A 25,553-nucleotide genomic window follows, 5' to 3' on the forward strand; every position below is an offset into this window, starting at 1 on the left:
AAAGAATAACATGCTAAATTCAAATTATATTTCAATTTAAAAATTTAAAATAAATATATATTATTATACATGTGGATAATAAAAAAAAATGAGTTTGAATAATTATTTTTTATATAGATAATAATTAATAGATCGAATACAATCATAAGAGATGATCAGTAGACTATAATCTTTAAATAAGATCATATAATCTTGTGAAGTTAAGCAACGAGTAAAATAATTCTTTACTGTTTAGTTGCCAACTTTTCAAACGTGCTTTTAGTACTTGTATAATTTATACTATATATTATTCATAGTAATTTTTCTATCCTTTTCTACCCACGCTTACACTTGTGGACGTCATCAGTCATCAGTCATTAATCATCAGTCATCAGTCATCAGTATATACTTATATTGATATTGTATAGATATATTGTTTTATGTAGAATGTTTCATTGAAAATAAAAAGTTTTTTATATTTTTACATAAAAAAAATATCTAAATATGGCACACATTAATATTATATATACCGTGCCGTTTATGATATTATTTGTTGGAATTATTTATGGTTTTGCGATTAATTCTGAAAACAAATTAGAAGAAAATTTTATCATTCCACATTATACACATTATGAAGAACTTCAACAGTTATTTAATTCATTAGTTCAAAAATATCCAAATTTGGCAAAAGTATTCTCCATAGGAAAATCAGTAGAAGGTAGAAATTTGTTAGTTCTTGAAATTTCCGAGAATGTTAAGGAACGAAAATTATGTGAACCAATGGTAAAATATGTTGCTAACATGCATGGTGATGAAGCTGTTGGTAGAGAATTATTAGTATATCTTGCCCAATATCTTTTACATAATTATGGAAAGGATGAAAGAATTACAAAATTGATCAATAATACTGATATATATCTTATGCCATCAATGAATCCTGATGGATTTGAAAAATCAGAGGTAAAATTTGTATTTTATTATTTTTTATCTTTATAATATATAAGTTAATTTATATAATTTATATAAATTCTGATTTAATATTCTTTACATATTTAGGAAGGAAAATGTGAATCCAAAAAAGACTTTTCAGGTCGTGAAAATGCAAATCATGTTGATTTAAATAGAAATTTTCCAGATCAATTTGATAGAAGGACTAATCATCTTCAAAAGGGTGGTAATATATTAGATGGACGTCAAAATGAAACAGTAGCTATGATGACTTGGATTGCTACAGAACCATTTGTATTATCAGGAAATCTTCATGGAGGTGCTGTTGTAGCAAGCTATCCTTATGATTCTGGGTAATATGATATAATATTTATATTTTTAATCTTGAAAATTATAAAATTTTATTTATTAATTTAAAATTTATATAATATAGTAGTTTAACTAGTTGCTGTACTGAAAGTAAAAGTCCAGATGATGAGTTATTCAAATATTTAGCACACACATATGCAGATAATCATCCACAAATGCGTACAGGTCGCGCATGTGAATCAGATGTCTTTCAAGGTGGTGTTATCAATGGAGCATATTGGTAAGCTTACCTTAAATTCTTTTTTTAAAAAATATAATTTTTGTTTGTGGAAAGAAAATATTTTTATCTGTTTTAGGTATGAAGTTATTGGAGGAATGCAAGACTTCAATTATGCTCGTTCTAATGCATTTGAAATAACATTTGAACTTAGTTGTTGTAAATATCCAAATGCTTCAGAAATGCCAGAATATTGGAAATTAAATAAGGAATCTCTTATAACATATTTTGAACAAGCTCATATTGGAATAAAAGGTTTTTAGATATTCATTAAATAATATAATTTTTAATCAATGATATATATTAATTTGTGATATATATTATGATATATATCATAAATTAGTTTTTGGTTTTTTAAAATAATAGGTCTTGTAAGAGATATAAATGGTCAACCAATAGAAGGAGCAACTATTATTGTACATGGAATAAACCATAATGTTTCAAGTACAAATCATGGAGAATATTGGCGTTTATTATTACCTGGAACTTATTATATTCATGCAGAAGCATGGGGGTGAATATATTTAAATATAGAATTTATTTATTTTTACATTTATATACAATTTAATATTAATATTAATATACAATATTAATATACACTACATACAATATTAATTATTATAATATTAATATTATATAATTAAATATGTTTAGTGTTATTTAAAAATTATTCTTTAATTTTGATTAATTGTTAATTTATTATTTATTTAATAACATTTCATTTATATATAATTTTTTCTAATTTTAGATACTACCCAAGTGAACCAATAAATGTCATAGTAAAATCAGGCGAATCAACTATTATCAATTTCACTTTAAAACAGGACAATTATGATCAAGGTAATCAAGATGCACATTTAGTTCGTATGCTCCTACTTCCTAATCAATATCATGCACTTTATAATTTAATATCTTATGATAATATGTGAATTATTAGTTATATTTTATATAATTATATTATTTATTTTTTTATTTTTTTACGAAATTAAAATTATAAATAAAATTATTTTTTTTTTATATATTTATTATTTATAAATTTATAATTATTTTTAATGAATTGATTATTTTATCATGTTTATTATTTTCATTTTTACAGCATTGGTATGATCATAACAAGATTATTTGATACTCCTATTACCATACATTTTATTATAATTTATGTTCTTATTAGTTCAAACAAATATAAAAAATACACAAGGTATGGAGAAAAATATCAAATTTTGCAATTTATAAGAAAATAACTATTTATATTGAAAATTATGTACTTACGAAACACAAACACAATAATTGAAGCATAAACATAAATTTTATACATAATTTTAATATTTTTATATTTTTATATTTACATTTATTAATTATGTTTTTTATTATTTATTTTATTTTAAATACAAAAAAAATATTTTGAGTGCAAAATATTACATAATTTAAATAAAAGCATGCAAAGAGATGTTATAGTTGTATAAAATATAATTAAAAAATAATAAATTTAAAATTTTAAATAATTGATTGATACATTTTATAAATATAAAATTAAATCATGAATATATTATAAGAGAAAAATATTATGTACTAAACATATCTTTTTATAACATATTTTTTTTATTGAATAATTTTTATGTTATTAAGAAAATAATACAAAGGAATAAAACAAATTTTAATTTTATATTTTAATATAAATATTTTTTATTAAAATATTTTATTATTCTTATTTTTATATTTTTTTATATTTATTTTATATCAATAATAAATATTTATAAGAACATAAATAAAAATTCTAAAAATAATTATATATAAAGATATATTTTAATATATTTAAATTGTTACTAAAAATTCATATTAAATTCATGAAAACGAAGTTTAAATTTTATAAAAAAGGAAAATTATGCATTAAAAATAAAAGATTTACTTTATTTAGTTAAATTTGACTAATATAATAATTTTATAAAATAGAAAAAAATATATGAAGTAAATATATAGAAAATGCATTAAACAATTTTTAGCATAAATATCTATCATATAATTTTATTAATATTAACAAGAAAATATAAAACAATGAATGATGTTTATGATTATATTTGTAATTTTATGTATAGCATAATATATATATATATATATATATATATATATATATATATATATATATATATATAATCAAATTAAATGTATAATATTTAAAATTGAAAAAATAAACTATTATATTTGTGTCAAACAATGATTTAGTTTTCTCAAATATCTTCCAGCCTTTTCCTATTTTTATTCATCAAATGATACAATATTTCAAATGTTATTATGATATTCACGGATATTCACAGTCTCTTTTTTTATTGGTATTTTATGTTTTATTTAATGTTCTATTTTGTGTTCTCTATACCTTGTGTTTTATTATTTGTATACTTTATAATTTATATTTTTTATATTTTTATTATATTTTCATCTTCATATTTTTTTATTTATATGAAAAACTTATGAGAAAAAAATTATAAATATGATTATAAATATATATTTTATATTAAGTGTAATTTTTACTATATAAATTTTATTGATAATTTTAGTTGTTTTTAATTTTAATATTATGTTAATTTATAGGGGAATTAAAATCAGGCAAAGTTGAGGAAATTATCAGATCTATTGATAAATATGGTTTTCTCCATAATACGGAATTCAAGCATCATAATTACATAGCAATGGAAAAATATTTGAAAGAATTAAATTTAAATTATCCAAATATTACGAGACTCTATAGTATTGGACAATCTATAAAAAAACGACAATTATATGTTATGGAAATAACAGAAAATCCTGGAAAACATAGTAAAAATAAACCTGAAATAAAATATATAGGAAATATGCATGGTAATGAAGTTGTTGGTAGAGAAATTTTACTGTTATTGTTAAAATATCTTTGTGAAAATTTTGGAAATGACAAAAGAGTTACAAAAATATTGGAAAATGTAAGATTACATGTAATGCCAAGTATGAATCCAGATGGCTATGAAATTTCTAAAGAAGGAGATATAGATGGTATACAAGGAAGGACAAATGCTAAAGGGGTTGATCTCAACAGAAATTTTCCTGATCAATATGAAACCAATAATGTATGAATTTAAATTTTTTCATTGCTTAAGATATTTAGTATGTTATTTATGTTTATAAGTACATTAAGTTGATTTTAATTATTATATTTTATATCTTATAGTATAATAAAAAACAAGAAACAGAAACAAAAGCTGTAATGAATTGGATTGCAAGTATTCCATTTGTACTTTCTGCTAATTTTCATGGAGGAGCATTAGTAGCAAATTATCCATATGATAATAAACCAGAATATGCAGCTAATGGAGAAAATCCTAGTCCAGATGATAAAGTTTTTAAAGCCTTAGCATTAGCATATTCAAATGCTCATCCTCGTATGCATCTTGGAGAACCATGTCCTTCATTTTCGAATGGACGATTAAATACAGAATCAAATATGCTAGAAAAAAGGTTTCCAAATGGTATAACTAATGGTGCTGCTTGGTATTCTGTTAATGGAGGCATGCAAGATTATAATTATGTTCATAGTAACGATTTTGAAATTACGATAGAAGTAGGATGTACAAAATTTCCAAATGTAACTGAATTACCAAATTATTGGTTACAAAATAGAGAACCTCTTCTACGTCTCATTGAAATGGTATTATTTACACGTATGCACACCCATACGCACACGACATGCGCATGCGCGCATATATACATATACATTGTAAAAATGATTATTTTAATTAAATATATAATTAAATATATCATTTTTATTTGCAGTCTCGTAAAGGAATACATGGTGTAGTACGTTCATCAATTGGAAATCCTATACCTCATGCTAAAATATCTATAGAAGGAATTAAACATGATATCTATGCAGCTAATGATGGAGATTATTGGCGCCTTTTGGTTCCAGGAAAATATAATGTTACAGTTAATGCAGTAGGATATGAATCTCAAATGCAAACTGTAACAATATCAAATGGAGTTAATTTTGGAGAAGGAGAAGTGACATTGGATTTCACATTAATGCGAGATGATCCTGAACATTGGTATAATCATATATCAGATTTTTAAGAATTTTTTGAAAGTAAAGAATATTTTAATATAATTCTTATATTATATAGATTATATTACATTTTACAGAATAATATTTATATGTTGTTGAATATTAAAATAAATTGTATTTGTTAAAGAATCATAAAAATTTCATTTTATGAAGAAATTAGAATTTCACAAAAGTAAATATTTTAATATGTTACAAAATAACTATGAGAAAATAAATTATAATTATATTTTAATGGAAACAGAACAAATTATTAGAATAATTTATTGAATAATTATGTTATGCTTTTTAATTATCAATATTAAAAAGAAATAGATTTTTTAATGAACAAAATAAAATGAATAATATCAAAATTTATTTAATTTAACATAAAAACATAAATTTTTATTTCTTAATTTATTAACATTTATATTTTAATTTTTCATGATAAATTATATATTACAGTAAAAATATAATTTTTTATTTTAGGTCATCTGCTTATGATTTTCGATTAATGGCAAATTTACAGAATGTATATTTAAAAAATGCAGAATTAAGTGCTAGATTTAGTCAGTTAGAAAGTCATCAACCAAATATTGCAGAATTTCTAGCAGGAGAATCATTAATTAGTATGGCTATTCATTCTTTAAAAGTTACAAATAATGTAAATATATTATTAAAAAAAATTTTATAACCATATAAAATTTTTAACTTTATTATTTAAGATCACGAAAATTAAAAAATTTATTAATTATAGATAGGTGCACCAGAAGAAAATAAATTTCATATTGGTTTAATTGGAGGATTATTTGCATCTCAACCAATAGGAAGAGAAATTCTGTTACGACTAGCAACTCATATTTTGATGGGAAATCAAATTGGAGATCCTCCTATACAAAGAATATTGAATAACTCTGTATTACATTTTATACCTGGGATAGATCCTGGTTTTGATAATATATTTAATATGCAAGATTGTAATCCAATTGTATATGATGAAGTAGGAAAAAAATTATTACAGCAAAATATTGTTAATTCGAATAAATTAAATAAAATTATTAATGCATTTAAAACAATGTTACTTAATGAAGAATATGATGTGATAATAATATTAGGAAGTGGAGCACTTGAAGTTAGGTACTAAAAATTGAATAAATATTAATATTGCATAAGAATATATTTTCTTTATATTTTTTATAATAATATATTTTTATTTTATTTAGTTATACAGATGATACTTTGAATGTATATGAAAATCTAGCTAAAAATTATGAACATTCATTACGAAAAGGAACTTGTAATTTTCTTAATAATGATATTAAGGAAGTACAAAATTACATTAAAAATCAATATAATATACCAGTAGTAAGTAATATATATTTATTAATATATGAAATTATTTAAAAAAAAATTTTTTTTTGTTTATTATTATTTTAAGATAAATATTTATATATATTTAAATAATTATATTTTTAGATAAGTATCAATATGGATTGTTGTAAATATCCACGTCCAGGATCTATTCCAATTATTTGGCGCGAAAATTTATTGCCTTTAAAAAAACTTATTCATGGACTTACAACTGGTATCCGTGCAATAGTAACAGACATTAATGATGTTCCTTTAAGAAAAGCTACAGTTAAAATTGGAACCAATAATTATCATGTTTCTAAAAACATGGCTTATTTCAAGATTATTGTTCTTCCTGGTGAATATATGTTAACATTTTTCTGTGAAGGTTACATTGAACAAACTATAAAAATTCATGTAAATTATGAAAGTATAACTAATCTTTACATTAAATTGATAAAACATCATATTGAAAAAGTAGAACATCAAAAATATGATGAAGATCAAGAAACAAATATTGTAAATCAAGTTTTAATTGATCTGAGCAATAAATATTCACAATTATCAATTTTACATACTATTGGTAAATCACAAATAGGTACTCGAATAATGTGTTTAGAAATTGGAACTAAAAATAATAAACAGATTGGTCGGCCATCTATAGCTTTTGTAGCAGGTATTTCAAATGGTGCAGCTGTAACATCTAAAATTTTACTTTATTTTGCAAAGTATTTATTAGACCATTATCAAAAAGATATTAGAATAACTAATTATTTAGATCAATTTACAATATATATTGCACCGGATTTATCTCAAAATTCTAATGATAATCAAACTTGTACATCAAGTATAATGAATAACTTACAATTTCCTATTAATAATGATTTAACTACTGATGCAAGTATGATAATTAATTGGTTTAAAAATATTAATGCCATATTAGCAATAAATTTAAACATTGGTTCACAACATATTGAAATTCCATTTGCGGGAAAGTATGGAAAAATACATGAACAAATATATAATACAGATGATGATGATATATTGCAAGATTTAGCATTATTATATACAAAATATAATATTCATATGACATCTAAAGATTCACAATGTAATAATAATTTAAATATAAATACTAATGGGATTATTCATGGTGGGATAGGTATAAGTGGAAAAAGAAAACATTCATTAATGGATTATCTTTATTTAAATACAAGTACTCTGATGTTAAATATATATGTTACATGTTGTAACACAGATGATTCAGAAAATGTATGGGAAGATAATAAAGCTAGTTTACTAGCAATGATAGAAAAACTTAATGAAGGAGTAAAAGGATATGTTCTCGATGAAAACAATCATCCAATTGAAAATGCTATTTTATCATATAATCAATCAATGCATCACATCAAAAGTGGTATACATGGAACTTATTGGCTTTTGTTTCAACCTGGTACTCATGTTATAAATGTTACTGCATCTAAATATATTCAGCAGACTAAAGTGTTTATCACACCAGACATACATAATATTTCGTATTTAATATTCAAATTAAAATATGATGACAATTATTTGGGAATGCCCAGAATTGTTTTTATTATACTTTTAAGTAAGATATTCAGTATCTTTACAATATATTTGTAATTATATAAATTATATTGTAATTATATGTAAATACATATGTATATTATCATAATGTTTTATAATAACATAATCATATATAAATTATATTTTTATAGGTACTCTATGTTTGGGAATTATTATATGTTCTATTTTTATTTGTATCAATTGTCAATCTTCCAAAAATTTAGAAAAGAATAATTGGCGTCAATATTCATTTAGTTTACTAAAAGATGGTACAAGTTTTTTTGATGATGATGAAAAAGAAATTGAAATATTTAAAAGACCATTAAATGGTAAGTATTATTAATATATAATAATAACAAAAATGTAAATTTTCAAAATCTATATACTTATACTTATGTATATTTATGATGTATACTTATAAAAATTAGAAAAAAATTATTATTTTTATTTTCTCTTAATAGAATGACAGTTTTCAAACATCTACTACAAATTATTAATTTAAGATTGTATCATATTTCTTTATTTCATTAGTTTAAACTTTTTTAGGACATACACAAATTAAGGAAATTACAAAACCATATTTTGATGATGATAATATGTCAAGTTCTGAAGATGCTAGTGATTTAGAATTTGTTAGACCAAGTAAAGAGTGGGAAGAAGAACCAATTAAAGAACATAGATAATATATATATATATATATATATATACTATTATATATAAAAAGGAAGATATTTTTTTATATGATATTTAAATTATACATAAAAATATAAAAATTAAAGAAAAAATTACTAACAAATAATTTTAGAATATTAAAATATTGTAATTTTGTTTCAATTTACTATATAAACTAAATATTTACTAAATTATAAAATGGTTTTCAAAAATATCTTTCCCTTCAAACAAACAGTTTATCAATTTAAATCAAGATGAAAAAAAATATTAAAAAAACTAAAAATTATTATATCTATAAAAACTATTGTATTATATGATAATATAAAATAGATTTATAGTAAGATAAAATAGAAGAGAAATATAATGAATTTTGTTTGAAAAAAAAAAAAGATATGTGTTTTAAGATATATAATTAATTTAATATAATATTTTAATATATAACACAAGACTAATATTTTATATAATATAAATATGAATTATATTCTAAATTCTTTTTATATATCATTTATATATGATTTAATATAATATAAATCAATGAAAATTTTTTAAAATATAAAACATCTTTTGTGCATATTTTCAAGTATTAAGTGTATAATTTAAAATTTATAACATTTAATTTATATTTTCTTCAAAGATTTAAAAAATTTGAAAAATATTTATAGAAAATTTATTATAATATGCTTTATACAAAAATATGAATAAAAATAAAAATATATCACTTATCATTCATAAATAAATAATTAAAATGCTAAATTAGTTTTATATATTAATAAATTCAAGAATACATCAAATATTTTTATATATTTTTTATATAATATTACTATAATTAATTACATATTAATTTACATTATATACAGTCAATTATTTTATACTGTACAATACATTTTATACTGTAAGGTTATAAAAATTAATAATAATAATAAATTTCATAGAAATTGTAAAATGGCAAATATTTATTTACTATTTATAATATTATTAATTAATATAATAATATAATTCTAATATTATGTAAAATTTAAGATTTTTAATATGAAACAAAAAAATTAATTATTTATTTATTATATTTATTTTATTCATAGAATTTCTGTTTACAATGATCAACACAATACAATGATCAATATAAATTTGTTTATTATTTGTTTTAACAATAAATATTTTAATTTTGATTAATGTCAATATCGGTAAAATAAAATAAAACGAATCATAAGTAAATATCAGATTACATTTCATCTCAAAATACAAATTGAAATGATGTAATTTCAAAAATTAAATAAATTTCATGCTTTTGTTTTTTTTTATGTATTGTATTTATAAAGATATATAAATTATTTTTATAAAAAGCAATTAATATTCATTAATATTACATTAAACTTACTTTTTTAAATAATTTTATATTGAGCTATATTTCATTCTGCAGTAGCTTATTGAAGATTAAAAATAGGGAAACTAAGTAAAATATCTAGTGGAATTTATTCGAAGATACAGAAAATTTAACAAAGTTGCTTTCGAATATTGTGCACAAATTATTTAAGAATCATATTTTAATCATAATTTATGTATATTTTATTTGAAAAGAATAAAAGAAATAACATTAATATTAATATCAAATATCTCGTAAAAAAATATATACAGAAATGAATAGAAATTTATAACAGGATTCGGGACACGTGATATCTATTTGACAATTTTCATTTTCTTTGTATATTTGTGTAAACATTATTTTTTGAAAATTTTAAAGAATATTAAAATAGGCAAAGTATTTTTAAAAAGGTAAGTTTAATTAATTTTTGATTATTATAATGATAAGAAAATATTAAGATATATATTTTATAATTTATTATTTTTAAATATTTCTAGACTTTAGAGATTAAGAAATGGCAAAGAGAATACAACCATCTTGGGTTCCACCACAAAGAAAAAATAGCTCGGTTCTTAAATTGTATAATAGTTTAACTAGAAATAAAGAAATATTTGTTCCTCAATTTGGAAATCATATCTTGTGGTATAGCTGTGGACCTACTGTTTATGATGCATCACATATGGGACATGCTAGGTAATATAAAATTATAAAATTATATAGAATTGTGTAATATGAGATACAGAATATTTACTTTTATATTTTCTTGTTAATTTTTGTTATTTAGATCATACATGTCTTTTGATATAATAAGACGTGTATTATCTGATTATTTTGGATATGATATTTTATATGTGATGAATATTACTGATATAGATGATAAAATTATAAAGAGAGCTAGACAAAATTATTTATATGAAAAATATATAAAAGAAAATCATACGCTTGATAAAATTTTGGATGATGCAAAAAATGTAATGTATATCTTTGAAGATACTGTAAAAAGCACAATTGATACAGATAAAAAATATATACTACAGAATATATTGTGTAATGTAGAGAAAGCTATTGAAAATCTTGAAGATGCAGTAAAACTTAAAGATGAAGATAAAATGAAGGAATTTCAAGAAGTATACATATTTCTTTTATATTGTATAAAATACATTAAATAATGAATTTATAAATAGTAATAATGTCATTATTTATAATATTAATAATATTATTAATAAAATTATTAATTATTAATAATATTATTACTAATTTTATTTAATAATTTATCTAAAGATACTATGTTTATAACTTCTATGGATGCAGTTGTTATTAAAAGAAGTACGAGATCCTTTGGCAGAATGGTTGGATAAAGAAAAAGGTGCTACGGTTACAGAACATTCAATTTTTACCAAATTATCGCAACATTGGGAACAAGAATTTCACAAAGATATGGATTTTTTAAATGTAAAATTAAACATGTTGTTTATAATTGTTTTTTTTAAATGTTATTTTATTATTTGAAATATTAAATTAAACATATGTAAAAATATTTAATTATGATTTAAAAAATAAAATATTTTTTAGGTATTAAGACCAAATGTTTTGACTAGAGTTAGTGAATACATACCAGAAATTATAGAATTTATTAAAAAAATTATAGAAAATGGAATTGCATATGAAAGTAATGGTTCTGTATATTTTGATGTTTCTACTTTTGATAAACAAGATAAACATTATTATGCTAAACTTGTTCCAGAAGCATATGGTGATACATTGAGTTTACAAGAAGGAGAAGGTAAATATTAAAATTTTTTTTAAAAATTCTTGTATCAAATTTTTATTGAAAATTTTTTTATTAGGAGATTTAAGTACTTTGGCAATATCTGAAAAAAGATCGCCAATTGATTTTGCACTTTGGAAATGTTCAAAAGAAGGAGAGCCATGGTGGGAAAGTCCTTGGGGTAGAGGACGACCTGGTTGGCATATAGAATGTTCAGTTATGGCATCTATAATTTGTGGAGAAAGTTTAGATATTCATACTGGAGGAGTAGATTTAAAATTTCCCCATCATGATAATGAAATAGCACAAGCAGAAGCATACTTTAATAATTCTAATTGGGTCAGATATTTTCTCCATTCTGGTCATTTGACCATAGCAGGATGTAAAATGTCTAAATCATTAAAAAATTTTATTACTATACAAGATGCATTAAAAAAGCATTCAGCAAGACAACTTAGACTTGCATTTCTTTTACATTCATGGAAAGATACATTAGATTATAGCGACAATACTATGCACATGGCTATTCAATATGAAAAATTTTTAAATGTAAATATAACATATATTATGAAATTTTATTATTTAATAATAAAATGTAAATAAAATTTATTATTTGTATTACAGGAATTCTTTTTAAATGTAAAATGTAAAATTAGATCTTTGGGTTCAGAAACGAATATCAATACTTTTACTAAATGGACTAATTTCGAAATAGAATTAAATGAAAAGTTTTATAATGCCAGAGATTTTGTACATAATGCATTATGCGGTAAGAAAGTATTTATAAATTATACATATATATTTGTAGAACATTTTTTAGATCAATTCTAAGATTCAAAACAAATATAAAAATAGTAAATTGCTTATAAATAAATAAGCTTCAATTTATATATCAATTTTTTGTATTTAAACTTTGCGTCTAAAATCGATACTTCTTCCAAAGATCTTTCACGAATATATTAACATTCTATATTTTCTTACATTATTAAATGTATATTACAGTATTGTTATATTAACCATACTTACATTTTATTGCAGATAATATTGATACAAGAAGTGCACTTGATGCAATTAGAGATCTTGTGACGCACTGTAATATTTATATGAAAGAAGTTAAACAACCAAATACATTATTACTTAGAGATGTTGCAGTTTATATTACAAAAATGTTTACTATATTTGGTACTATATCATATTCACACGATGCTATTGGTTTTCCAATAGATAGTAATGTGAAATTAAATGTATGGTTTATATTTTTATATTTTTTTTTATTTATATCTTGAATTTTTCATTATGGATTTCATTATAAAGGTTGAACAGGCTGTTATGCCATATCTTGAAATTTTGGCAAATTTCCGTGAGAAAATAAGAAATCATGCTAAAACTTTGAAAGCTAGTACTATTCTTGAAGAATGTGATACATTACGTGACGATATTTTACCAAATATTGGAGTTCGTTTAGAGGATAGTAATAATGAAATTTGTAAAATTAAACTAGTAAATAGAGAAGATCTTTTAAAAGAAAAAGAATCTAAAAAGCAAATGGAATTAGAGAAAATGCTAGAAAAAGAAAAGAAAAAAGCAGAAATTGCTGCGGCAGCTGCAATGAAAGAAGCACAGAGGAAAATTCCTCCTTCTGAGATATTTATGTTAGAAAGAGATAAATATTCTCGATTTGATAGCAACGTAGGTAGAATTGTTTATAATAATATATATTTTTTTCATAATTAAAAAATTTAAAGCTTTTTTTCTTATTTAGGGTTTACCGACGCATGATATCAATGGTAAAGAAATTAGTAAAGGGCAAATAAAGAAATTGCAAAAGCTTCAACAAGCGCAAGAAAAGAGATATAATGAATATCTCGCTTCGATTTAATAAAGTGTTTAATATAGTATTAATCTTGTACATTAGAAAGGTGATTGAAGAAAAACATTGATCTCACCTTTTTAAAATATTTATTTTCATGTTAATTTTTATCATTGCATTGTTCATTAATTTATTGCTGTTTATGAACATAAAAACATGCATATATAATATTTATATTTGTCTTTATATTATTAAAAATTAATTAAAAAATTATCTTTAACTTAAATTTTTTTTTATATTTTACAAATTGAAATTTATAAGTTTACAAGTTATTTATTATATTAAATAAAAATATATTTACAATAAATTATATTATAAATATATCAAATGAAATATATCAAAAATGACAAATTTATTAAATTAATTATTAATACTGTTAAATTATTTTAAAAATTTTTAAAAAATGATATTATATTAATCCCTTACCATGTAATAATTACTTAACTATTAACTACTTAACTATTATAATATTATGTTGAATACAAAATATCAAAGAAATATTAAAAGAAAAATTTGTATAATTTGAATTAGTAATTTTTCTATAGAATTAATTTATAATTATAGAATTAAAATTAATTGTTCACTTTTGTTGAATCGAAATAATTTATACGCTAAAAATCACGCAATATAATATTTCTATTTTATCTGTATCTAAATAAACAGCACATAGAAATTAATATAACATATTATAGAAACACAAAGACCATTTTAGCATAAAAAAGTAAATAGAAAAATTTAGTATTAATGATTCCATTCACTGATGAATAAAAGCTCTAACTTGTTAATATTAATGTGTACAAAGAAGTATTCATGATTTTAAAGATAAGAAAATCAACGAGAAGGATTAAAAAGAAAGTACAATTATTTTTGTTATATAATTTTATAGCAGCATTAAAGAGATAAATAAAGAGATAAATATAAAATAAATATCTAAATGTATCAAATTTTAAAAAATTTTTATATATCTCTTCTCAAGTTATATACCTCTTCTGATAATAAAATTATAGAATTTGATAAAAAAACGATATTTTTAAAATTCGAAAAAAAATTTCATATCATTTTCTAATTATTTTTTTTTAATACAAAATTATAAATTGTAAATGATACGTAGTCCACAATTTTTACTATAAAAAATTTTTGTATTAGGAAAATATAATCCTGAAGAGATATCACGCACATTTTTCTATTTTCAGAAATAAAAATTTTGTAAAAAACATTACGTATTCATAATTCGTGTACACGTGTATTAAGAAGATGAATTAAATTTTTAATACATTACATGTGGACTCATATACATTTATATACATTTATATACATGTTCAATATTATGATTTTTAGATATTATAAAACAAATTGTTATTTTTAGTCAAAAACCGTTTTAATAATATATAATGAATTAAAAGCATGAAAATTACTAATTATTAATTATATTAAATAATAGTAAATATTAAATAAATTTATTAAATATTAGACAAATATTTATGTCACTAGACACGTACTAAATAATTTTCTCAAATAATATTTCGATTAAAATAATATTCAATCTATTTTGTCAATCTATTTTGATGCATATTATAAAACAATTAATATTTATATCGTTATAAAATAAAATATCAAAATATAATCAAAGGTAAATATGAAAATTAAATGAGGTATCAAAAGATATAATAAGCTTTCATAATAAAAACAAAAAATATAATTTTATAATTTAATATCATCAAATATACATGGAATGATTTGATTATCAAGATAAAGAATAATCAGATGATATCATATTGATAAAAAGTGTAAGCATAACATTACTTTCAAATATAATAGATAATGTCGTTGTAGATAAAGTTACGATTCTGATCGTGCAAAATATTTTGCGACACGTCGCCATTGGATTTGCTAGAGACCTGAAACAAAATAAACTTCGCACCATTTCCATCCTACCGGATGAATCTGACATGCGATGCTGTCCATTATTAAAGCATAATACCCCTTTCACAATGACGCGTGAGTCGGTGTGTGACAGCTTTATAAATGTAAAAGCTGTATAATGGCCGACGAAGCAGGCCGATATTCATCCCGCATTCAGGAACTGTGAAAACGCGAAGCGAATGGGTCGTGTATCACGAGCTTTTCCAACTCGAGAAAATACGTCCGACTGATAATGTCTTATATCGAAAACGGGATGAAATAATTAGGAAATATCTCTTTGTTTCGATTTTTCTATTAAAAATGAATAATATATGCAAATATATTTGGAATAATATTTTAACAAAATTATGAAATTCGTGTTACTATTATATATTAAATTTTATTAGACGATTTTTTTTCGTTGCAACGTATGGAGAGAAAAATTGAGAGAGAAAAAAAAAACGAGTAAGTTGACGTTAACAATGCGTGACGGTTGGTGTAAAAAAATATGCTCTCGAATATGAAGTCAAGATCGATAAAAAAGCAAACAGACTTTTCGCTTGAATTCTTTCTTTTTTACCCATCTCCTTTCTCTCTTTTTCACTTTCTCCCTTTATACCATATCTTCCTCCATTCGTGGTGACGTGAATGAATACGTAAATTTTTTCAGGAAAAACTCGATTTTGGGACCCCAAAGTCGAAAGAAAGGTCTCGATTCTTGATTGACACCTGAATGTTCTCGTATGCATATATAAAAGCCACCCTCTTTCTCCGCATTTCTCTCTTTGTCATTCTCTCGATATACAGTTTTGTTACGTTCGTCGGTTTCTCTTTACTCGGAATCAAAGTTCGGTAACTGTTGTAATTTAACGAGCACCACTTTTTACTCGTGTTACCGATGTGTGTTCATTTTTTTTTTTTTTTCCTTCTTCTCGCCTCTTTCACGCTACCATATTTTTTTTTCTCTCGTTGTTTCCACGATGTCGTTGATCGAAATGTTTCAGAGTAACCGAAAAAACGGAGGAAAAAAAAAAAAGAGCTTGGTAAAAAGAAAAAAATATATATACGTATATATATGGTAGAATGTCGGAAATATGAAACGTCATTGTATCAAAAGATCGACTTCGAAAGGAAAATAAATGAATACGTGAAAAATGAAAATCGATGTTCGCGTTTTTAAATTAGAAGAATATCCTGGACTTGTAATCCGAACAACTGGTACTAGTTATGTTGATCGTACAATAGTTTTCTTTCGTTGTGAAGAAATTTTTGTACATTTATACAAAAAGAAAAATAACAGAGGAAGAAGAGAATAGATTGTTGGGAAAAATTTGAAGAGTTATGATCGAGAAAATAATATCCATAAAGTTATTTTCGAAATGTAGATAGTTTTTAAACGGGTTATATCTCAAAGGGATATATTTCCATTGGATATCAAAATTTTTAAAATAAAACAAATATACTCTGCAATATCGTCGATATTAATTAATAATTTCATAAGAAATTCATAAAAATAGAATGAATTTGCTGATAGATATTTTCGTGGAAGAAATTCGATTCGCAGTATTTCAAAATCGCAGATGTTATAGGAGTCGTAGATGTATTGTGAATTCACGAAACATTTTCGAAAAAACTTTCACAATATTTAATTTTTGAATAAAAATTCTCATTTTTCAGGAATTTGGGGATTTTCCTTTCCGGATTATTGATATGTAACTTTTCTTAAATCTGAACAATTATCCCAAGAACCAAAAATGAAGAATGTATTGAGAAAGAGATTATCATTTCCTGAAATTCATTTTCTTGTTAAACAGGATAAAAATAATTATTTAAAATTTTTTCCCCACATTATTTGCATCCTGACTTTTTCAAGTCGAAAAATCTTAACGGATTATTCTGTCCATCGATACGTTCGCATAAACACAATTTATATCAAAATCGAATTCCGTAGCATGATAACTATAAGTCAGATATAAATAATTGATATTGTTCGAGGACAGATATCCCAATGTGTCTGTTCATGTGGCAACGGGGTGCGTTCGAAGGGGTGGCGTGAGGCTACGGAGCCCACTTTTATAACTCTATCGACAATTTTCAGCTACCCTCTCGTCGGTTTTCGATTTACACCACAGACTCCACCGTGCTCTTATCCTTTTGTTTGATTTATACTTTTTTTTTCCCCGTGGAGGAGTGATTTTTCGAAACTTTCCCGCTAGCTCTACGATTATTGCTATTGTTGCGCCCTGTCGACTGGTCGGCCACGTTGAAACGCTCGAAAAGTCGATGACAAATTGCCGATAGACTGTTCATCGCCATCAGTTTCGTTTTATCTATATTTTCCTGAAGTTTCGCGCGAAAATCGTGATGGAAAATGTGATGAGCTGCTTGTACTTTGTGAAAGCGTTAAACTGTTTGTACATGTATATCAACTGACTGAAAAATATGAAACAGGATGATAATCAAAATATAAATATTTCTTATTATTTCTCTTTATATATTATATAATGTATATATACATATATATGTATATATATATATATATTTTTTTTTTGATAAAAAATACGATGGAAAAAAGATTTATCGATAAAAATTATTTCTTGTTAATTCGATTTACGAAATTTTGGACACAAAAAAAAAGATATATTGATATGCATTCGACGAAAGCCAAAAACTGTTTATTTATAAACATAAAGGTATGACAATTATTTATTTGCTCAAAAAGAATAGATTCTAGATATTTTATGACACACTTTCAGATACACACACAGACATACATATATATACGATATCTGTTCACAAATTATTAAGATGATCTTACAAATTTTCAAATTTACGAAATCTCATCAATTAACGTAACCAAAATTACCTCACTAATCGAATTAAAAGTCTCGACCAAAATAAAAATATCATAATGTTATAATGACCAAAAAAAAAAAAAAAAAAGAAAGAAAGGAAAAAGAAAAAAGGAAATAGAATACGAACCCTTCGCGATTAACCGGATAACGCGACTCGCCGGAACGCCTCGTCAAGCCCAAGTATATAAATACATATCTCGAAGGGTTGTACGGATTTAGCCGGCGCGTTACGTCGATTTGCAACCGCTCTTATTTTTCATCATACACCCAACATTTTTTCCTCTTCTCCTCTTTTTTTTCCCTCCCCCTCTCCCTTTTAATTCAAGCTAATCTTCACCCTCCGCCACTTTTCTTTCGCGCGTCCCCTTTCCTTTTTTTTTTTTTTTTTCTTTTTCAATCCTCGATATCGCGGCATTTTCCACAGCAAAAACTGACCCCTAAACGCGGCCTAACTGCGAATCGACACGTGGATCGTGCTGCATAGGCGCGTGCGTTTTGTTTCGTTGAAAAACAACGTTGGGTGGAGAAGAAGAAAAAAGAAAAAAAAAAAAAAAACTAACTGAAAAACTAACCGAGACAATGCACGGAGCGCAGCTGGTTAAACGCGGAAGGGTTAGCGATTAACATAAAAGGGTACCATTACACGGCGCGAGGGCGCAATCGGATTCGAGGCGAGCTCGGTTAACGAGCCGTATTTATATGATGTTTTTGCGTTGGAAAAATACACACACACACACACACGGGTGTAACCTTTCTCGTGAGTAATATAAGTGGTAAGTAAGCTACTTGCCCACTTACGGGAATAGTTTTTTTTCGAACGATTATGGCGGACAATGCTGCACGATCAATTTCCTCGGAACGACAATCTCTTCTCTATGATTCTTGCCATTAACATTTTTTTTTTTTTTTTTTGCATTTATAAAGATACTCATCTTGATCATATCAAAATCTTGTTCTTTAATATATTTATAGATTAGAGATACTTTGAATTGGGATCAAAGTGTGCAAAAATTTTCTAACTATATTATAATTTTCTGTGAGACACTTAGAAATATATATCGTTTTAAAGTAAATAAAAATCACGTAATCCCAAAGGAAAGCAAAAATAGAAAGTAAAAAACAATCGTATTTGTATGAAACAATCGTATAAAAAAGAAAAAAAAAAAAAAAGAAAGAAAGGAAGAAGAAGAAAAAGAAAAAAATAGCGAATCGCAAGAGGAGAGGCGCAATAGGAAGAAATTACAAGTCTCGAAGACCTGCCCTCGAGTAAAGGGTGGGCAGACTTTAACCCTTTCACCCTCGAGGGCATGCGCACAGGAAAGTCTGCAATGCAACCTCGATAATTGCTGCACCCGAGACAAAATGGTAGGCGTTCGTAGCGATGGCGGAATTGCGAAATATACGGATCTAACATCCATTAAATATCCAATCTTTTAAACAATATAAAAATATACAAATATCCAATACACCATAATCATCTTTACTTTCATCGATCTTTCTCGAAGTACAACTTCCCCGTTTGATTTTTTTTTCTCTTCTCGAGTCTCGTCGTTTCGTGGTTTCCGATAGGCCAACAGTGCCTTCCTTCCCAGTTTGCAATGGCACGCGCAAAGTCATGCTTCGTTAAAAGGAAGCAATTACTAGAGAGATTTAAGGAGGGCAAAGAGGATCACGTCGTCTCTCCTCCTTTCTTTCTTTTTTTTCTTTTCTTTTCTTAATTTTCTCTCCTCTTTTTCTCGCTCCTTTTTTTTTTTTTTCTTCCCTCTTCTGGTCCAGTCTTCCTCGAGGTTGATGGCGTGGCTTGCTGCGTAGTTAGCGGGGCGTGTCTTCAGTTTCTTTGAATTAAACATCATGCCTGCTTCAATCAGCCCATCCCTTCGCCTCTTTCGCTCCTTTTCATTTCTTCCTCGCCGGTCCACGAGGATCTAGTCTCTTCTTCGCTCTCACGAGGCGAACGTATTCCCTCCTCGTCCCGCAGGCCTCTGTTTGACAACTCGTGTTCGTTTCGAGAATGGTTCGAGAGCGAATCCAAAGGGCGGCACGATTCCCTTTCCTTCGAAGAAGATATCCATCGCGAGATATGTCTCTTTATAAATTTGTAATCAATTCTTGCACTTGACGTTTTCTTCTACATTCTCCCACGCGTTGTCGCGTTCTCGAGACTGAAAGATGTTGTTTTCTTGCTGATATTAACCGAGCGTGGAGAAATGTGGCGGACGATATAACAGGGAGGATGAAATTTTCCAAGTTTCGTAGAGAAGATCGATAAGTAAAATATTTATTTATTTAAATCGTTCGTAATCGTTTAAACGACATGGGATTTTTCTGATTTCTTTTTTTTTTTTTTTTCTTTTATGAAATTCGCCAAGGAAGTCTATGATAAGTCTATGATTTAAAAATTCTTTTGAATTTCGAACGAATGTCGAAAGAGAAAAGAGAAAACATTATTTTCTATTATTGGTATTAATAACTGGATTTTGTAATAATTTACCACGCATAATGATAGACTAGATATTTCTCAGAAAGAATGAAAACTTGTACGTAAATTCAATGTTGGAGGTGGAACGTCTTTCCAACACAAGCGTATATAAGTCTTGGACTCAGGTGGTGTTGGCTCGACAAGATGTTCATACAGTGAGCTTCTGGCACTTTGCTTTTACCGAAATTTATTTTCTCCGCCCGTTTTACGGATCTCGTAAACGAAGAAGAAGCGGTAACAATGTTGGACATGTAAAAAAAAATTACTATAATACGTAAGATATTTCGGAATTTAGATGATTCTGAAAATCCTTCGATTCACAGATATCAATCATTCGAAAGAGTATCACATATTTTAGATGAAATCACGAAATTGAAACAATCTGTATATATTTTTAAATATTTATCACGCTTTCGGCTGTTGTTACGTTTAAAATAAAAATAGTTTGATGGATCGGAACTATGGAAATAGAAAATATCATTCGATGAAATGATCCGTGATAATTGAAAAAGAAAAAAAAAAAAAAAAAAAAAAAAAATATCGGAATATATTTTATTTTGAGAAGAAAGAAACGGTTCTATTAGGAAAAAAAGTAGATGTCGTAGATGATTATCGAAATTGCATCGAGCAAATGATTAGCCACGTCGACACGTGTTACGGAGATGAACCGTCACGAAAATGATTTCGGGGTGGCTTTCAAGAGGTGTACGCTTTCACAGGATATCAGGCTTTTTGTGTCAAATCGATCCGCACTCGATTGAGCGAGGGTGTCACGGCGGTGGACGGATACATAACACTTGGGGCGTTTCAAAAACGATGTTAAAGGGTGTCTGTTGCCGTCGCGTGTAAATTTTGTTAGAACTACACGCGTAGATTATCGTTCACGCGTTTCTACACCCGTTCATCGATCCCGTTATAGAATTTTTTAAGCGCGGATCGTCGTCGAATCTTCATCTGCGGGGATGGACGACGCGACGAAGTTACGCGTCTTTAAAATGCGACAGGAATTTAGGAAAAAAATGTATAAATTTGTTTCTTTTAACGCAGAAATAATATATAAAAAAAAAAAAAATTATGTAAAATTCAAGTACAGAAAAATGTACAGAATGCATTTCATCATACGCGATAAAATATCCAAAGCGGAAACAAATATTACGACATTTCACAAAAATTTTAAACATAAACGTTTCTGCAAATCTATTTAATAATTCTTTCGAGTAAGTTTTTCTTAAAAAAAAAAAAAGTATATTTATAGAATCCTAATAATATTGAATTTAAAACGATCGTCATTTTCGACAATCGTGCAACGACACGCTGATTCGTAATTAACCTATTTTCCTTGAAAAATATTCTCCCCCTTCCCCCTCTCCCTCTCTCTCTCCAACAACCTAACGAGCAAATTTTCACTTTTCATAATTCGCACACTACCGATTCCCGATTTCTTCGCGCAGGGATAAAGTCGGCACGAAGTCGTCACGAGATATAAATAACACCGAGAGCCTTGCGCGAGAAGGAAGCCCCGTTCGTTTTCCGTTCCCCGGTAACGCGTCCGTTCCTCCTCTTGCCTATCAATCCGCCCGGCGATCCTTCCTTCCCTCTCCGCCGCTTTCCTTTTTTTTCCTTTTTCTTTTTCTTTTTCACCCTTCCTTCTCCTTATCCTTTCAGCTTCCTCAGAGTAGCGAGAAGATGTACGGCTCGATACCCTACGGCCGAGTTGCTCTCCGCATCACCACCACCACCACCACCACTCCAGAGAAGTCCACCCCAAAGATTTGATCAGGAAAAAAAGATACGCGGCCGGAGCGAGAGGGGCGGAGGGGCGAGGGGTGGGTCCCCTAGTTCCACGTCCGAGAGCGTGGGGTGGCCCTCGCGAAGCGCCTGGCCCGCCGCACCCCAAGCGCTGTGAAAAAAACTTGGCTACCCCCTAACGATTTTTTTTCCTCAACCCCATCTCCACGCGCACACTAATTACGTTTTTAGGCGAAATTACTACTAGGCGAGTGGTGGAACAACAACGGCGATTCCTACGGCCTAACGTTTTTACGTTACGGACCCGTCCACCAGGGGACTGCAGAACTGGATGGATGGGATGGAGGGAGAGGACCGAAATACCGAAGGGATGCGCGTCGAAGAGAGATCTCTCCTTCTCCTTCTCTCCTTTTTTCTTATCCTCGAGAATGGTATGTGCAGTAGGAAGAGGTGTGGAGAGAAAGGTGGGGAGGGGGTTGGTTTCCTCGAGGACGACTCCGCTCTAAGACCGGAGGATTGGCTCTGATTATAAAATGTTAAATGGCATCGTCGTCGACCTCGTTACTCATCTAAATTTTATTCGTGCCGGCAATTGGCTACGGAGCAAAAGGTCGTGGAAGAATCGGCTGGGTCAGCGGAAAGTGGCAATCACGCCCGGCCTTCTCTTCTGATCCTCTTTATTCCGTTCTGCCACCCCTGTCCTGTGATCATTGCCTTGGATTTTCGTCCTTTTTTTTCCTCTCTCTCTCTCTCTCTCTCTCTCTCTTCTTCCTTTTTCTCTTTCCGTTAATTTCGTTGGCTTCATCGCTCAATCGTTTCTGAAATCTCATTCTGAAATTTCATTCAACTCGTCTTCGCATCCTCAAAGCTTTAACTTTTCCTATTAAATTCGTGCCTATTGTTTATCCGATTATGTGTACCTCCTCGATAAATCTATTAGAAATTTTGTTTCTTCGAAATACAAGCGATGTATATAAAAGAAAAAAAAAAACTCCAGTAAAATTTAATGCGAGAGAGATTGAATTAATCTAAAGATTGGGTTATGCAGATATAAGCACAATAGGCAGGTTAGTATCTCTTCTTTCCTTAAACGTGCACCAGGCTTTTCCATCTATATGATAATTGGAACGTCCTTTGAATTTTGTTTGAACACGCGGAGCTACGGTGTTAGACTTAACGATGCAACAACGTGTATCTGTTCCTGGGACAAATTTTTTTTTTTTTTTTCGACAACCCTTCCCCAATATTGACGGCTGATCGAGAGATGCAGCAGTTACGCGCATCTCATGAATAATTTTCTCCTCTCTCTCTCTCTCTCTCTCTCTCTCTCTCTCTCTCTCTCTTTCCCTTTCCTCCATTCCCATTCTCTCTCTCTCTCTCTCTCTCTCTCTCTCTCTCTCTCTCTCTCTCTCTCTCTCTCTCCTTTGGTATCGTTCTGTGGGTCGATCGGATTCTAGCTTGCGGGGTTAAAGGTATAAGGGTGCAACCGGACCTAGGCTCGGTGCAAATCCCTATAGATAAAAAGTCTGCACCCACCCCAGGCACTATCACCCTAGCCGATAGTAGTGACTCACCCACGATCACCCAACCCATTTTTTTTTCAATCCCTCCGCGCCACGGATCCGTGGGTCCACACGGGGGTGGAAGGGATGAATCCTTTCGCCTCGTGCTCTCTCCTTGTACCTTGCCCGCTTCCGTCGAGAAGGGTTCGTCGAACTCGAAGCCAAGGCCTCTCCCGTTTATCGAAGGAAACGAGTTGGATACGATTTTTGACCCTATCGAAAAGACGCGCTAATAAGACGAATAATAATAAAATCTTAATTCTTAATGCGTCTGAGAAATTTTCATTGGCGAATCGAAGCCAAGTTTTCCACGATCGAACACCTTTTGTAGGACACAAGGTTTATCCTGGATCCGCTAATGGACTCTCATCTGACCTCATCTCGCCTCGCGTTACTTCGACGGTTTATTATTCATGACCCGTTACTAAACCGTGAATATTTTCCCTCCGCAGTACCCTTTTTTTGGTCGCGAAAGCGGGCGTCGCCTTTTTACGCGCGCGCGTTATTTTTTATGCCTTATGTCGAGCACTCTCTTCACCCCTATCACCCCCGTCGCCATTGCCTCGTCCATTCTCCTTCATCTTCATCCTCTTTCTTCTCCAACCTCCGTCTCTGCCTCTTCCCTATTTCTTCCCTTTCTTCCTCTCCTCATTGAATTTTAAACGGACGGTCACTGTTCCACAGGAAATTGTAATTTTAATTTTTCTAATTTTTTCCTTTTTCACCAACCCATTACACGTTTATCGACCATCCATAGAACGTTAATAGAGTGTTTGTACAGACTGAGATAAAGATATTTATTTCGCGAGGATTAGATTCAAAATAC

The 25,553-nt window shown here is 27.4% G+C and overlaps 2 protein-coding genes across 4 annotated transcripts; both read left to right on the forward strand.

Annotated features, from left to right (window-relative positions):
* Nucleotides 1-288: 288 nt before the first annotated feature.
* On the forward strand, nucleotides 289-9,381 carry svr (Carboxypeptidase D svr). 2 transcript variants are annotated; one of them, XM_031916743.2, is made up of 15 exons: nucleotides 289-939; nucleotides 1,036-1,280; nucleotides 1,364-1,516; nucleotides 1,593-1,768; nucleotides 1,880-2,027; nucleotides 2,262-2,353; nucleotides 4,100-4,608; nucleotides 4,710-5,186; nucleotides 5,312-5,583; nucleotides 6,066-6,240; nucleotides 6,334-6,713; nucleotides 6,800-6,941; nucleotides 7,053-8,532; nucleotides 8,663-8,839; nucleotides 9,057-9,381. In XM_031916743.2, the coding sequence occupies exons 1-15, from the start codon at nucleotides 484-486 to the stop codon at nucleotides 9,191-9,193; spliced, it is 5,019 nt and encodes a 1,672-aa protein (XP_031772603.1). In that variant the 5' UTR covers nucleotides 289-483; the 3' UTR covers nucleotides 9,194-9,381. The 2 variants fall into 2 exon arrangements, with proteins under 2 accessions (XP_031772603.1, XP_012342267.1); XM_012486813.3 differs by having other exon boundaries at nucleotides 305-939; nucleotides 1,361-1,516.
* A 1,010-nt stretch (nucleotides 9,382-10,391) lies between these two features.
* CysRS (cysteine--tRNA ligase, cytoplasmic) lies at nucleotides 10,392-14,544 on the forward strand. 2 transcript variants are annotated; one of them, XM_086910887.1, is made up of 11 exons: nucleotides 10,392-10,952; nucleotides 11,040-11,235; nucleotides 11,327-11,669; nucleotides 11,854-11,994; nucleotides 12,115-12,211; nucleotides 12,287-12,325; nucleotides 12,390-12,859; nucleotides 12,935-13,079; nucleotides 13,349-13,554; nucleotides 13,625-13,999; nucleotides 14,073-14,544. In XM_086910887.1, the coding sequence occupies exons 2-11, from the start codon at nucleotides 11,057-11,059 to the stop codon at nucleotides 14,187-14,189; spliced, it is 2,112 nt and encodes a 703-aa protein (XP_086767013.1). In that variant the 5' UTR covers nucleotides 10,392-10,952; nucleotides 11,040-11,056; the 3' UTR covers nucleotides 14,190-14,544. The 2 variants fall into 2 exon arrangements, with proteins under 2 accessions (XP_086767013.1, XP_003693886.1); XM_003693838.4 differs by having other exon boundaries at nucleotides 12,115-12,325.
* Nucleotides 14,545-25,553: the final 11,009 nt, after the last annotated feature.

The sequence above is a fragment of the Apis florea genome, unplaced genomic scaffold (assembly GCF_048593485.1).
Source record: "Apis florea isolate Af1SG1 unplaced genomic scaffold, ASM4859348v1 contig_3203_pilon, whole genome shotgun sequence".
Taxonomy (NCBI): domain Eukaryota; kingdom Metazoa; phylum Arthropoda; class Insecta; order Hymenoptera; family Apidae; genus Apis; species Apis florea.

Excerpts from the sequence above, each read along its gene's own strand:
- svr (XM_012486813.3), top strand. The coding sequence starts at position 484 with ATGGCACACATTAATATTATATATACCGTGCCGTTTATGATATTATTT. Across the intron at positions 2,028-2,261 it reads ATTCATGCAGAAGCATGGGG|ATACTACCCAAGTGAACCAA; the intron begins GTGAATATATTT and ends TTCTAATTTTAG. Across the intron at positions 6,942-7,052 it reads ATCAATATAATATACCAGTA|ATAAGTATCAATATGGATTG; the intron begins GTAAGTAATATA and ends TTATATTTTTAG.
- CysRS (XM_003693838.4), top strand. The coding sequence starts at position 11,057 with ATGGCAAAGAGAATACAACCATCTTGGGTTCCACCACAAAGAAAAAAT. Across the intron at positions 11,236-11,326 it reads TCACATATGGGACATGCTAG|ATCATACATGTCTTTTGATA; the intron begins GTAATATAAAAT and ends TTTGTTATTTAG. Across the intron at positions 12,326-12,389 it reads GAGTTTACAAGAAGGAGAAG|GAGATTTAAGTACTTTGGCA; the intron begins GTAAATATTAAA and ends TTTTTTTATTAG.